Consider the following 11,778-nt stretch of genomic DNA (forward strand, 5'->3'; position numbering starts at 1 on the left):
CAAAGCAAACAACGACATGTTTTCTAATTTTTTTAAAAAAAACTTTTTTTTAAATGAAGAAAATAATACTCAAACCTCAGAAAAATGTCTTCAGTCCTTAGACAGTACAAGATTTGCCCTTCAAGGTTCTAAGCAAGTCAAAGAAGGAGCCCACCCTGTGTGAGATGAAAGTGGAGTGAAAAGGATCCTATGAAAAGCTTCCCCCTTACCTACCCCTCCACATTTCTCTATCCCTAACTTTCCCATTTTACTGTTAGAGTAACAGCAAAAGAGAAAGCCAGGGCTGGCTGGCAGGGGAATGAAAAAATGTTACTGTTTGGTGAAATGTTCCTAATTACTCTTCAGGTAGCCTCATTTTCTGTCCCAGTTTCCCAAAACTAAGGGAAGCTGTTTTCATAGACCATTGTCCCAAAGCAGTTCGTAATTAAAACTATACCTTTAAATGTCAAAACTAAAGGAAATTCAACTGTAGTTCTGAACATAAAAGGAATTTCGGGGATGTTTTATGGGCTCTTAGTGTGTGTTTCTCCTTGAGTCCAAGCCAGGGAACAGGGTTCCCACAATTTATCTTTCCTTTAAGATAATAGGCCAACCTCTTAAGCATAAACATGAAGCTGTAACCTGAGTCTAGTGCCAACCAGGCACTCCAGGCTGCTAACAAATCCCTAAGAGGGCCTGGAACTCTCTTGGCACCCATCTCACCCTTGACTGCCTGGGGTGTAGAAAAGTGTTATGGCATCAGCAATTATCCCAGAAATTCAAGGACTCTTTAAAGATATTATACAATTACAATTTGGAGTTGAGGGTACAGGAATCTGATTGGCAGGTGTGGATTGAGAAACAAGGTTCTAGCCTACCATGAGTAGTGACAGAAAGGCCATTGATAGCTAGCAACAAATGAATGATCAGATGGAATAGATTATTTCTCCCTGCCTTCTCTGACCTCTGTGAGGGCCTTCACATACAACAAAAAAGGAGGAGGAAAGATGGGGAGTTAGGAAAGGGGAGGGGTCTCCTAAGAGACCCTGAGAATAAAATTTTTCTTTGGAAGTGCCCCTTGAGCCAAAAACATATGCAAAAAGACTCACAACTCAATGAAAAATATTAAACTATATACAATGGGCGTTTAAAAGACAGCAAAAGAACTTGTGTATTTTCCTCTTTCCTTGAGTGATTATTTTCATCCTGGAACCTTATTATCACCTTTTTGCTCTGTTAATTCAAAGTTCTTTTCTCTTTAGTTCCTATGGTTATTCAACAGTACACTAAGAAATGGATTCCTATTGTATTGTCCAAGTGTCAGATAATAACATTATAAAATATCCCACTAATTTTATTTTTATTTTATATTTAATTTCTTATTCAGTTTTGCAATTAATTTTCCCTAAAATTCAACTAAATGATTAACTGTAATTCTGCTATATGATCTTTATATTCTTGCCATACTTAAATGCTGGCTACTAAAGTCTTATTTTGAAGTATTTCTGTTTGCAGGAAGTAAATACTCTAGAAAACTCTTTGCACTTTGCAGCAACTCCTGAGGTATTGTTTACTTTCCAATACCTACTTGTTCTTCATGACCCCAGATACACCGGTCAGTCTTATTTCCCCAGGGCACTGATGTCTCTTAGGTATTAGTCTTCTTATTACTCACAAAGATTAGTTTGCTTTTAATAAAGGCTTGGTCAGTTCACCCCGAGAAAACTGGAAGCAAGGTTCAACAGCTAGTTTTCCCTCTCTAGACTAGACTTTGTTAACTGCCTAAAACATAATTAACAGCAGAATGCCAGTCAACAAATACACTTTCACTTCCTATCTGGGGAATTTAGGTGCTCCAATTTAATAGGGGCTGTGGTACTCGTAATCAAATCGGAAGTCTTGGCCTGACCTCTAAAAGCAGCTGTAAAATGATGTCTAATAAATTAAGATGAATGCCACATCCTTCGGAGGAAACAGGCCTGTATCATTACTATGTAATCGGTTCTCATGTTTGAGGTCAGGACTGTACAATAAGGATATAAATACCAGCCTGGGTTCAAGGTGAGACATAAGCTCAGTTATGTTGACTACAAGTTAATGGTGACTGGCTTCACTCAATTACACACGGCTGCAGATTTGAAATTCCTTCTTTTTTTCAAAACCAGTCCATCACACCAATGTGAAGTATGATCCTCAATAATGGGACTGAATTTGTCAAGGTGTAGAAACAGACTATTAGATCTTCTATCCTAGTACCAAGACAGAGATTATCCAAAGCCAGGATGGGTGATTTGGGCTGGATTTTGAATGTGACTCGGGCAGTCAGGGAGGTGCAGTGAGGAAGTGTCCAGTTCCAACCAAGAGAGGTACAGAAGGCATAGTCAAACTTCCAAGAAACAGGATGCAATTACAGCAGGGACAGTCACTGTATCTATGCCACCCTGACGTTGCTGGAATTCTAAACAGGGAGCCAAGAGCCCTAAGCAGTTATTACCAAAAGACCACTGCCAAATGGTATCAAGAAGTTGATAGAATCACTGTATATTTGATATGTTATGTGTGAACAACTAGAATTGGTGAAAAAAAAACCTTAAAGACAAATGGAGGTCATAAACCTTTAATCCGATTGTCATTTGTAGTAGTAGTAGTAGTAGTAAGGGTTCACATGAATCTTGTTCTTCTTTCTTTATTTTTCTTCTTTCTGTATGTTCTACTCAAACTTGTTTATACTTATTTTGCTTTCCTCTGTTTCTCGGATTTATTGCTTTCTGCTCTGATATTTAGTGAAGAAAAAAGAGACTGTGATTTAGTTTCCCGTTACTACTCAAACTAAATACAGTGCTTCTTTATCGCTAAAGTCCTCTGCTTGACCAATTTTAATAAAAGGTATTGACACTGATGGGGAATACTCTGCCCACTGCTTTCCTCTGTGCTAACCCCTCCCATTGTACCTACGGGATTATAAAACTAAATGATTGGTATCTGCAATATTCTTTGGAGTGTTCCACCAATCAAATTGTACTGACCACCATAAGCTATTGATGTATATAACGTCTAAAAAGCATAGGCCTGAGTCAACTCGAATCCTGCTGGCAAAAATTAATCCAGCTTTCTTAGGCTAGTGGCAACCTTGAAGACCTCTGCTCTTCTCACTATCATAGAAGAGACTATCAATGAATACGCATTCTGCAAAACACAGGTCTACTTGCCACAGGAAACGTCCCCAGCATTCCCAAACCTGTCACCACTAAAGCTGATTATATTTACTATGATCCATTAAGCCCCCATGATCAAATTGATACCCCTCTTTACAAATATCTGTTCCTTAAAACTTTTACTCTGATCTTTTTTTCTGCCTCTTCAGGTCATGGATTGTATGGGACTTTTGAAATGTTATCCTCGTGGAGGAAAACTAGAGAGGACCAACATGTTAAAGAGCGAACTGCAGAAGTCTATGCAGACTCCATGCTCTCCTTCTCTCTCACCACTGCCATGTACTTGGTCACCTTCGGCATAGGGGCCAGCCCTTTCACGAACATCGAGGCAGCCAGGATTTTCTGCTGCAATTCCTGTATTGCAATCCTCTTCAACTACCTCTATGTACTCTCATTTTATGGTTCCAGCCTTGTGTTCACTGGCTACATAGAAAACAATTACCAGCATAGTATATGCTGTAGAAAAGTTCCAAAGCCTGAGGTGTTGCAGGAGAAGCCAGCATGGTATAGGTTTCTTCTGACAGCTAGATTCAGTGAGGACACAGCTGAAGGCGAGGAAGCAAACACTTACCAGAGTCACTTATTGGTATGTTTCCTCAAGCGCTATTACTGTGACTGGATAACCAACACCTATGTCAAGCCTTTTGTAGTCCTCTTTTACCTTGTTTATATTTCCTTTGCCTTAATGGGCTACCTGCAGGTCAGCGAAGGGTCAGACCTTAGTAACATCGTCGCAACTGCAACACAAACCATTGAGTACACTACTGCCCAGCAAAAGTACTTTAGCAACTACAGTCCTGTTATCGGATTTTACATATATGAGTCCATAGAATATTGGAACTCTAGTGTCCAGGAAGATGTTCTAGAGTTCACTAAGGGGTTTGTGCGGCTATCCTGGTTTGAAAGCTACTTAAATTATCTTCGGAAACTCAATATATCCACTGACTTGCCTAAGAAAAATTTCACAGACATGTTGAGGAGTTCCTTCCTGAAATCTCCTCAATATTCACATTTTCAAGAGGACATCATCTTCTCAAAAAAGTACAATGATGAGGTTGATATAGTGGCCTCTAGAATGTATTTGGTGGCCAAGACCATGGAAACAAACAAAGAAGAACTCTATGATCTCTTGGAGACCTTGAGGAGACTTTCAGTCACCTCCAAGGTGAAGTTCATTGTCTTTAATCCGTCTTTTGTGTTCATAGATCGATATTCCTCCTCTCTGGGAGCCCCCCTGCACAACTCCTGCATCAGTGCTTTGTTCCTGCTCTTCTTCTCGGCATTCCTGGTGGCAAACTCGCTGATCAATGTCTGGATCACTCTAACAGTTGTGTCTGTGGAGTTTGGAGTGATAGGCTTCATGACATTGTGGAAAGTAGAACTGGACTGCATTTCTGTGCTCTGCTTAATCTATGGAATTAACTACACAATTGACAATTGTGCTCCACTGTTATCCACATTTGTTCTGGGCAAGGATTTTACAAGAACTAAATGGGTAAAAAATGCCCTGGAAGTGCATGGGGTAGCTATTTTACAGAGTTACCTCTGTTATATTGTTGGTCTATTTCCTCTCGCAGCTGTGCCTTCAAATCTGACCTGTACACTGTTCAGGTGCTTGTTTTTAATAGCATTCGTCACCTTCTTTCACTGCTTTGCCATTTTACCTGTGATACTGACTTTCCTGCCACCCTCTAAGAAAAAAAGAAAAGAGAAGAAAAATCCTGAAAACCGGGAGGAAATCGAGTGTGTCGAAATGGTGGATATTGATAGTACCCGAGTGGTTGACCAGATTACCACAGTGTGATGGTATCTGCTTCATGTATTTTTCACCTTAGGTCTTACCAAGACCAAAAAGCTGATGTTGATGAAACATAGTCAAAGTTGCTCTGTTTCTAAAAGAATAAGAAACAAGCACTGGAAAAAAAAGGAAAAGAGGATATCAGGTGTGGAATCTTTAAAATCATTAAAGTAAAGGGGTTGCTATGAAAGAGAAGTTACTTATATGCACACGTGTGTGCACACACACGCAGGACTCAGAGTGTTTTAAATAAGATCAAACAGAGGAACACTTACTAATAAGCAGGATATTACTCCACTGCACAAGTTACTTGTGTTGTAAGAAAATGCAACTGATTGCAAGGTCAGCTGCCATGACAAAAATATCCTTAAGCATTGTTCAAAAGAACAAGGCTTCCTAAACTTCGGCAGAGCTGTAATTCTACTTAGGTTCTGAGGTTTGAGATCTTCATTGTCTCATCTAGCACCTCAACACTCAAGGAGAGTCTGTAAAAATTTTCATCAGCAAAAGAAAGCCAGGACCTCTGAAGCAGATGTGATAGACTGTACATCATCCACAAATTAAAATGGAGTCTCCCGAAATTCACGTAGGTGAGGCCAGGTTTTTGTTTTCATGAATGAACTTGTCATATTCTTCCACTGACAACACTTTTACCACCTGTATGGTTTACTTAATGCACCCAGGAAGCAATGACAGCTCCAGCGCTACAGAACTGGGGCAAATCTATTTTAGAATATCTTGCTCTTTGTCATCAGATGGATCTACTTTATACGTTACAGCTTCTGGCAGGAACCTCTGAGGGTGCAAAGTCACAGAGCCAAGTTCCAAATGGCTGGCATGTTGGAGGAAAAGCAGGAATCTATTTGAACCTACAGAGTATCTCTATATTAACAAAAAAGAAGAGCTGGCTAGTACAGATGTTTGTGGTTTGTCCCTATATGCACTTTTGCATGGGTGCCCATAAACAACATCTGCCCATGTGTCTAAGGAAAGGGAAATAAACACTAAAATCGTCATTGGCCAAAAAGTGCCAGAATGTCTTTGCTATGAGATGACTTCCACTTGACTTAGTGGAGAAGAGTAAGATTTTTGGTAAGTCTAAGCCTGGGTAATGAGTCATTTATAAAAGTGCTGGGAGATAAAGGGCTCAAAGGAAAATAGGTGGAAATCCCTGGATAACAGCAAACACCAGTACAAACCTATCCACAATGGCAGCCAAACTCCCCTGCTAAACTGGCTGAATATTACCTTCCCTGTCCCCTAAAATGCCTTTTTGCTATCTCTCTACTTCATCATAAGGCCCTCTGTACATTAACATGCCCGGATTATTTATATAGTGCAACAGTTGTAACTACAAGGGCAATGATTCATAGATCTAAACAAAAACAGTTTGGTCTGAAGGGGTATGTATGCTGGCCTTGGACCCTGTATTTCTTCAAATCCATAAAATGAAGTCAAATCCTGGGTTACATTTGAGGCAAACAGCTACAATGTCTGTCCTTTTTAGAGATGTAGCTTCCTTGCCATATATAATGGTGAGCATTTACAAAAGGCATATTACCTTTCAGGACCTGTGCAAATATATTGTATCACTTCCCCTCCTCCACAAAGGGGAAGCAGGCCTTGAAGAATGAAGTAACTTACTAGGGTTGCACTACTAGTAGAGTTCCATCATTTCAGCATGGCTAAGACAGGGGAGGGAAATTGCAGATTTTCTCATAAGGCAGCTACTACCCCTTCCAAATACATATGTAAGGTAGGAACATAAGGCTTCATTGGTTATGGAACAAACATGTTTTTTTATGTCTGGAACTGGATTTAGGTTGGCTACTCTCCTAATAGCAAAACCGCCCAAATGATTGTGATGTAACCACACTAAGTGAAAATCTGTGCTTTTGCTCTCATGTGCTTTTGTCTATAAAGTTCTAACAAATATGCTGGGGACTGTAGCTAGTGCTTCACACACACTCCCAGTCTCCCCTGCAGACACACTAATCAGTCATACTAATGTGTTGTTCACTGAACAAGAAGATGAGGAGCTTTACATCTAAAGACAAGCATATTCTTCACAAAAGGGAAGGTTTACATCTTAGATGTTCTTTCAATCAATTTTCTCTCTTATGGGCCTGCAACTAGGCACTTAGTTATAAAACACAACAGAAGAAGGGACTGGTTTTATTCTTAAATCATATGCTGCTAAACCGTTTTCTGAATAGTGTGTTCTAAATCTGCTATTGATTTCGTGTCAACCATGTGAAACACCTCAGCTTAGTGAATTCACAAAATGGACACAACACATGCACCAACTACATGGATTTTGTTGAGAATTTAATCATCAACTTGGTCATCCAGAATGACTTACTGTGGAACTTTGTTTTATGACAGATATTAGTTTTCCAACATGAGTCTCTGTGTATCTTGAGATGTTGTATTTTTAAATGAAGGGCATTTTCAAACTTGTCAACTTCTGTTTTCAGAACTTGAAATCAAGGTTTCTGAAATTCTGACTGTGAACTGAATTTTTCTATTGGAGGACTGCATGCCAAGATTTATTTATTGTTAGGCAATGATTCTGTATTTGTTGATATTTATTATTGATTACGCTCTGGCAACATTGTTCTAATCCTGCCATAGAGAAAACACTGTAGAAATAACTCAAAATATTTAAGTTTTCACAAAATTTTGCTTGTTAAATTGCTAAAAAGGGAAGAAATGATCTCAGCAACTTTTTTCATTTTTTAATTAATTCCAACCAAGACATTAATGTCCACTTTACCAAAGAAACTTATTTGGTTGGTTTTAAGTTGGTTTTTGGTGTCCATTTACCAAAGAAAATGTTCCATTCATCAGAAATGTTTCTCCTGGTCAACTAATATACTGTGATACTTGGGCCTTCAGAAGAAAAATAAGAAAAGCCAAAGTAGGAGGAATGATACTCTCTCATTCAATGGAGTTCAGCAGAAGATGTGAATTTACAAGAAAACTGGGCTTTACAAGAAAGAAAATGATAATTGAAATTGGACATTATTATTCAGACATACAGTAATGTTCCAACAAGTACCACACGCTAAAAGTACAGTTTGTTCCAGAGAAAATGGAAAACAAACCCTCATGAAAATTTCTGGCTGTTTTTCCTGCTAATAACTCTTTTCTGTTTGTTTGTTTTGGGTTGGGTTGGTTTTTGCTTGTGTGATTAATGGATTGGCTGGATTTTATTTTGGTTGGGGAAGGGGTTATCTTCATTTTGCTTTTGTTTAGTTTGTGGTTTTTGTTCATGTGGCTTCTGCTTCTCCTACCACTTCCGCCATTTTCAGTTAAAAGTGAGATAATTAGAGGCCTCTTCCATGGCCACAGTTATTCGCGCAATCTACTGCTCTAAAAAGACCTTTGAGAAACTGTTTATTTTGAATAACCACTGCCCAATTGTTTGTGGCATTCTAAGACTATGACACTACCTTCCTTCAGCCCCAGCAACAGACCTTGGCTGTGTCCCTCATAAGAACAGGTCGAATGGAGAGTCACCTTCAGGGTGTGGTATGGTATGAGGCAAAGCCTCTTGAACACAAATGGTACCCTCTTCATAATGGCTTTATTCCTTTGGATCCTATTAAAGTATCCCTGCAGCTTGTAGCAGTGTTTGACTTCTGTGAATGTTTGTTTCTTCATCTGTACAGTGGTGGATAACAACAGTAAATACATTTAAATTCAGTAAATTTTAAGTCCCTAATATTACCCATACATTGATCTAAAGACTGGGTGCACACAAGCAAACAAATCAGATAAAGCATGATCTTGACTTAGAAATCTTAAGTTTGAGTGATATTGCGAGTTGACTGTAAGAATTGAGATGGTGTTTGGGAAGCACTTGGGACAAAAAGAAAGAACTCAAGGCATTATTATATTTGATTGGCCAACTTCACACTGTAGCATTATGGCTCAGGATATAAACTTCCAATGTATATCTCTGCCCAAGATTAGAACTATATAAAAATGCAGTGGGTTACCACAGAAAGAAATTATTAGGTTTTGAGGTCACATTAAAACTAAGCTGGATTACCATGTGGTGGGAAACTGCGAAGAAGGTACAAACCTAGATATTGGGGTTGGACTATAAACCTTAAAATGGGATGTAGATAATTGGTGGGGATAGAGAGAGTAACACTTCTTACTCTCTATGTCTGGCTTGTCTGGTGACATTTGAACATTGCTTTGGGGTGATTCACTTTGAGTTAAACATATTAGAAAATAAGGCTATTTTTTATAAGCATGTATCATGAAAGGGGAAATATTATATTGGTACTACACTGGCAAAAAAAAAAAAACAAACAAGATTGCTACAGCCAATACATGGCAGAGTCCCTTCCTGTGGTGGCTTCAACTGCTTGTTTTTGTTTTGTGTCAGTTCAGGAGAAAACAAAGAGGGAAGCGAATGAACTAGAGCCAGTTCACCTGAACAGTTAGTGTTAATCTGCTCTCCCCAGTCTGCTTCTTGTCTGTCCTCTCCCTTTTCCCAGGTGATCTATTTGAAGTCCTCTTTGATATCGATGAGAGTGCCATGCAAAGAAAAGGAAACAAGATGCCAGAGAGCTGTAGTCACCACATAAGGTTTTGGATTAGAATCAAATTAGCACCACTTCAGAGAAAATTACTTAGTAGAGAACAGAGGTTTCTTGGCAAAGTACAAAGAAAGCATGAGAAAACCAAAACCCAGAGTAGTGAAATGTTCACAGAACTAGTTGGAAGAAGGTACAGGACTATAACTGAAGTATAGTTCCTAGCTTCAGTTTATTCTCCATTGTGCCAATTTACTGCCAAATACTTTGTTATCTAAATTATTGGTTCTCAAAGCAGGGATCATGAGTGAGCTGGAGAAGAGAAGAACGTTTGACCTCCCCAAAATTAATTACATGCAAAAACACGTGTATGTTCAATATATACATCTTGCTAATGAGAAGGGTCATAGTTGTCATCAGATTCTAAAAGAGTTTTCCAAGACCCCTGCACTGCCCTAAATTAAGAAAGACCTCAGTGGGAGTGCAATCCTGGCGTCCTCATGTTGGCTAGTGAACAGTCAAGAACCTCTCAATCACTTTTTCTCTAAGATTCTTCCAAATACTGATTCCTTTGTGCCAAGCCTAGTGCCTACTTCTGTTCATTTATTCTTCATTCCTATTTTCACTCATTTTTTAATCCTGTACTGTTAATTTATGTTCTAGTACCAGTTAAACATAGCTCCCCAGGAAGAACCAGGAAAGGATCTCTCTGCACTATGCCCTTGTTACCAGGAGGAACACCAAAATACTACAATACTTTCACTGCCTTGCAAAGTCTGTATCAGCGGTTCTCAGCTTTCCTAATGTTGTGACCTTTTAATGCAGTTCCTCTTGTTGTGGTGACCCCCAACCACAAAATTATTTTCATTGCTACTTCATAACTGTAATCTTGATACTGTTACAAATCACACAGGAAACATCTGTGTTTTCTGATAGACGACTCTTGTGAAAATGGTCAAATGACCCCCCAGAGGGGTCTCAACACATAAGTTGAGAACCACTGGTCTATAAGTCCTCAAAATTACAGTAAATACAATCCATAGACATACACAGAGTAAAAAAACTGACGAAGCCTACACACAGATGTGTGCCCTATCAACCAGGAAAAGAGTAGCCTATTTCCAGGCTATTTGGTTACACACTCAATAGAAATAGCATATTACATCCCTGAAGAGCCTTCTCCCAACTGAGTTCTATATCAAACTTTGTACATCAAGCTTGTGCATACGTGTGGGAGCTGACCTGACAACAAAAATAGAAGGAGTCTTATCATCTTGATAATACTGAGAGTGGAAAATAAACACTTATTACCATGGACAGACAAGTCCCTTTAAAGACTTGCACACATAAGCGACTAAAAGTCTAATTCTCTTGACTACTAGACAGAAGCTAGTCATAGTATACGTTGATTGAGGAAGCACCTGTTGACTCTCGTCTAGTTTAAACTTTATCCATATAGAATCCTTCTGCATTTACCTAAGGTGATGTTGAGAGAATCCCAGGTTCACCTTCCCTGAACATAAATCACTGCAAACTCATCCATGCCACTTACACCACCCTCTGTCAAGTCATAGTAAGGTAAGACTTCTGAGGTAGCGGAATAGTAGTCCCACTTTGTAGCATCTGATATGAGGTTCAAAGGCTGTATATTTGTTGGGATCTATAAAATGCTTTGTCTAATTCCTACAGAAATGGCTCTGACAGTCCATTTCTCAAACCCGTTCCGGGCTCACTCATGAGAGAAATTCATAAATATTTTTTTATCAAAAACAATGTCCTTGATTTCTCTTCTATGACTCCTGAAATGTGTTTCTCTCAGCTTTTTCAGATAGTCTTTCAATTAACATGCCTTTTGAAAAGGGCTTTTTCCTGTTGTACCAGAGTTACCAAAATAATTGTCACAATGCCTCCAAAGAAGTGTGAACAACTAGGCAAAACTGGCCATAACCCTTTGGCTTTGCTCCACATACACACAGGCAGGCACAGTACATACACAAATATATATCACATATATTACACAGAGCACAAGTACATGTGGAAGGATATAACACCCACAGAAAGTATTTAAGTGTACATAGCTGCACTCTCCATAGGTGTGCACATTTAGTACATTTAAGTACATACATTTACATACCACTTTTTACAATATGCTTAACAAATGCGAGCGTATTTAAATTCCTTGGCAGCCTGACTCTTTGTGCTTTATGAAGGTAGGCCAAGAGTTTTAGCTGTA

The 11,778-nt window shown here is 39.0% G+C and overlaps 1 protein-coding gene across 1 annotated transcript in view; it reads left to right on the forward strand.

Moving 5' to 3' along the window:
* Positions 1–8,691, forward strand: part of LOC121441231 (patched domain-containing protein 1) — a 52,152-nt gene extending 43,461 nt beyond the window's left edge. The window contains exon 3 of the mRNA XM_041642389.1: positions 3,344–8,691. Within this exon, the coding sequence (XP_041498323.1) occupies positions 3,344–4,998 (1,655 nt within the window). The 3' untranslated portion in view covers positions 4,999–8,691. The remainder of the gene's footprint in view (positions 1–3,343) is intronic.
* Positions 8,692–11,778: the final 3,087 nt, after the last annotated feature.

The sequence above is a fragment of the Microtus oregoni genome, unplaced genomic scaffold, assembly GCF_018167655.1.
Source record: "Microtus oregoni isolate MIOR12 unplaced genomic scaffold, Mior012 000074F_002, whole genome shotgun sequence".
In the NCBI taxonomy this organism is placed as follows: domain Eukaryota; kingdom Metazoa; phylum Chordata; class Mammalia; order Rodentia; family Cricetidae; genus Microtus; species Microtus oregoni.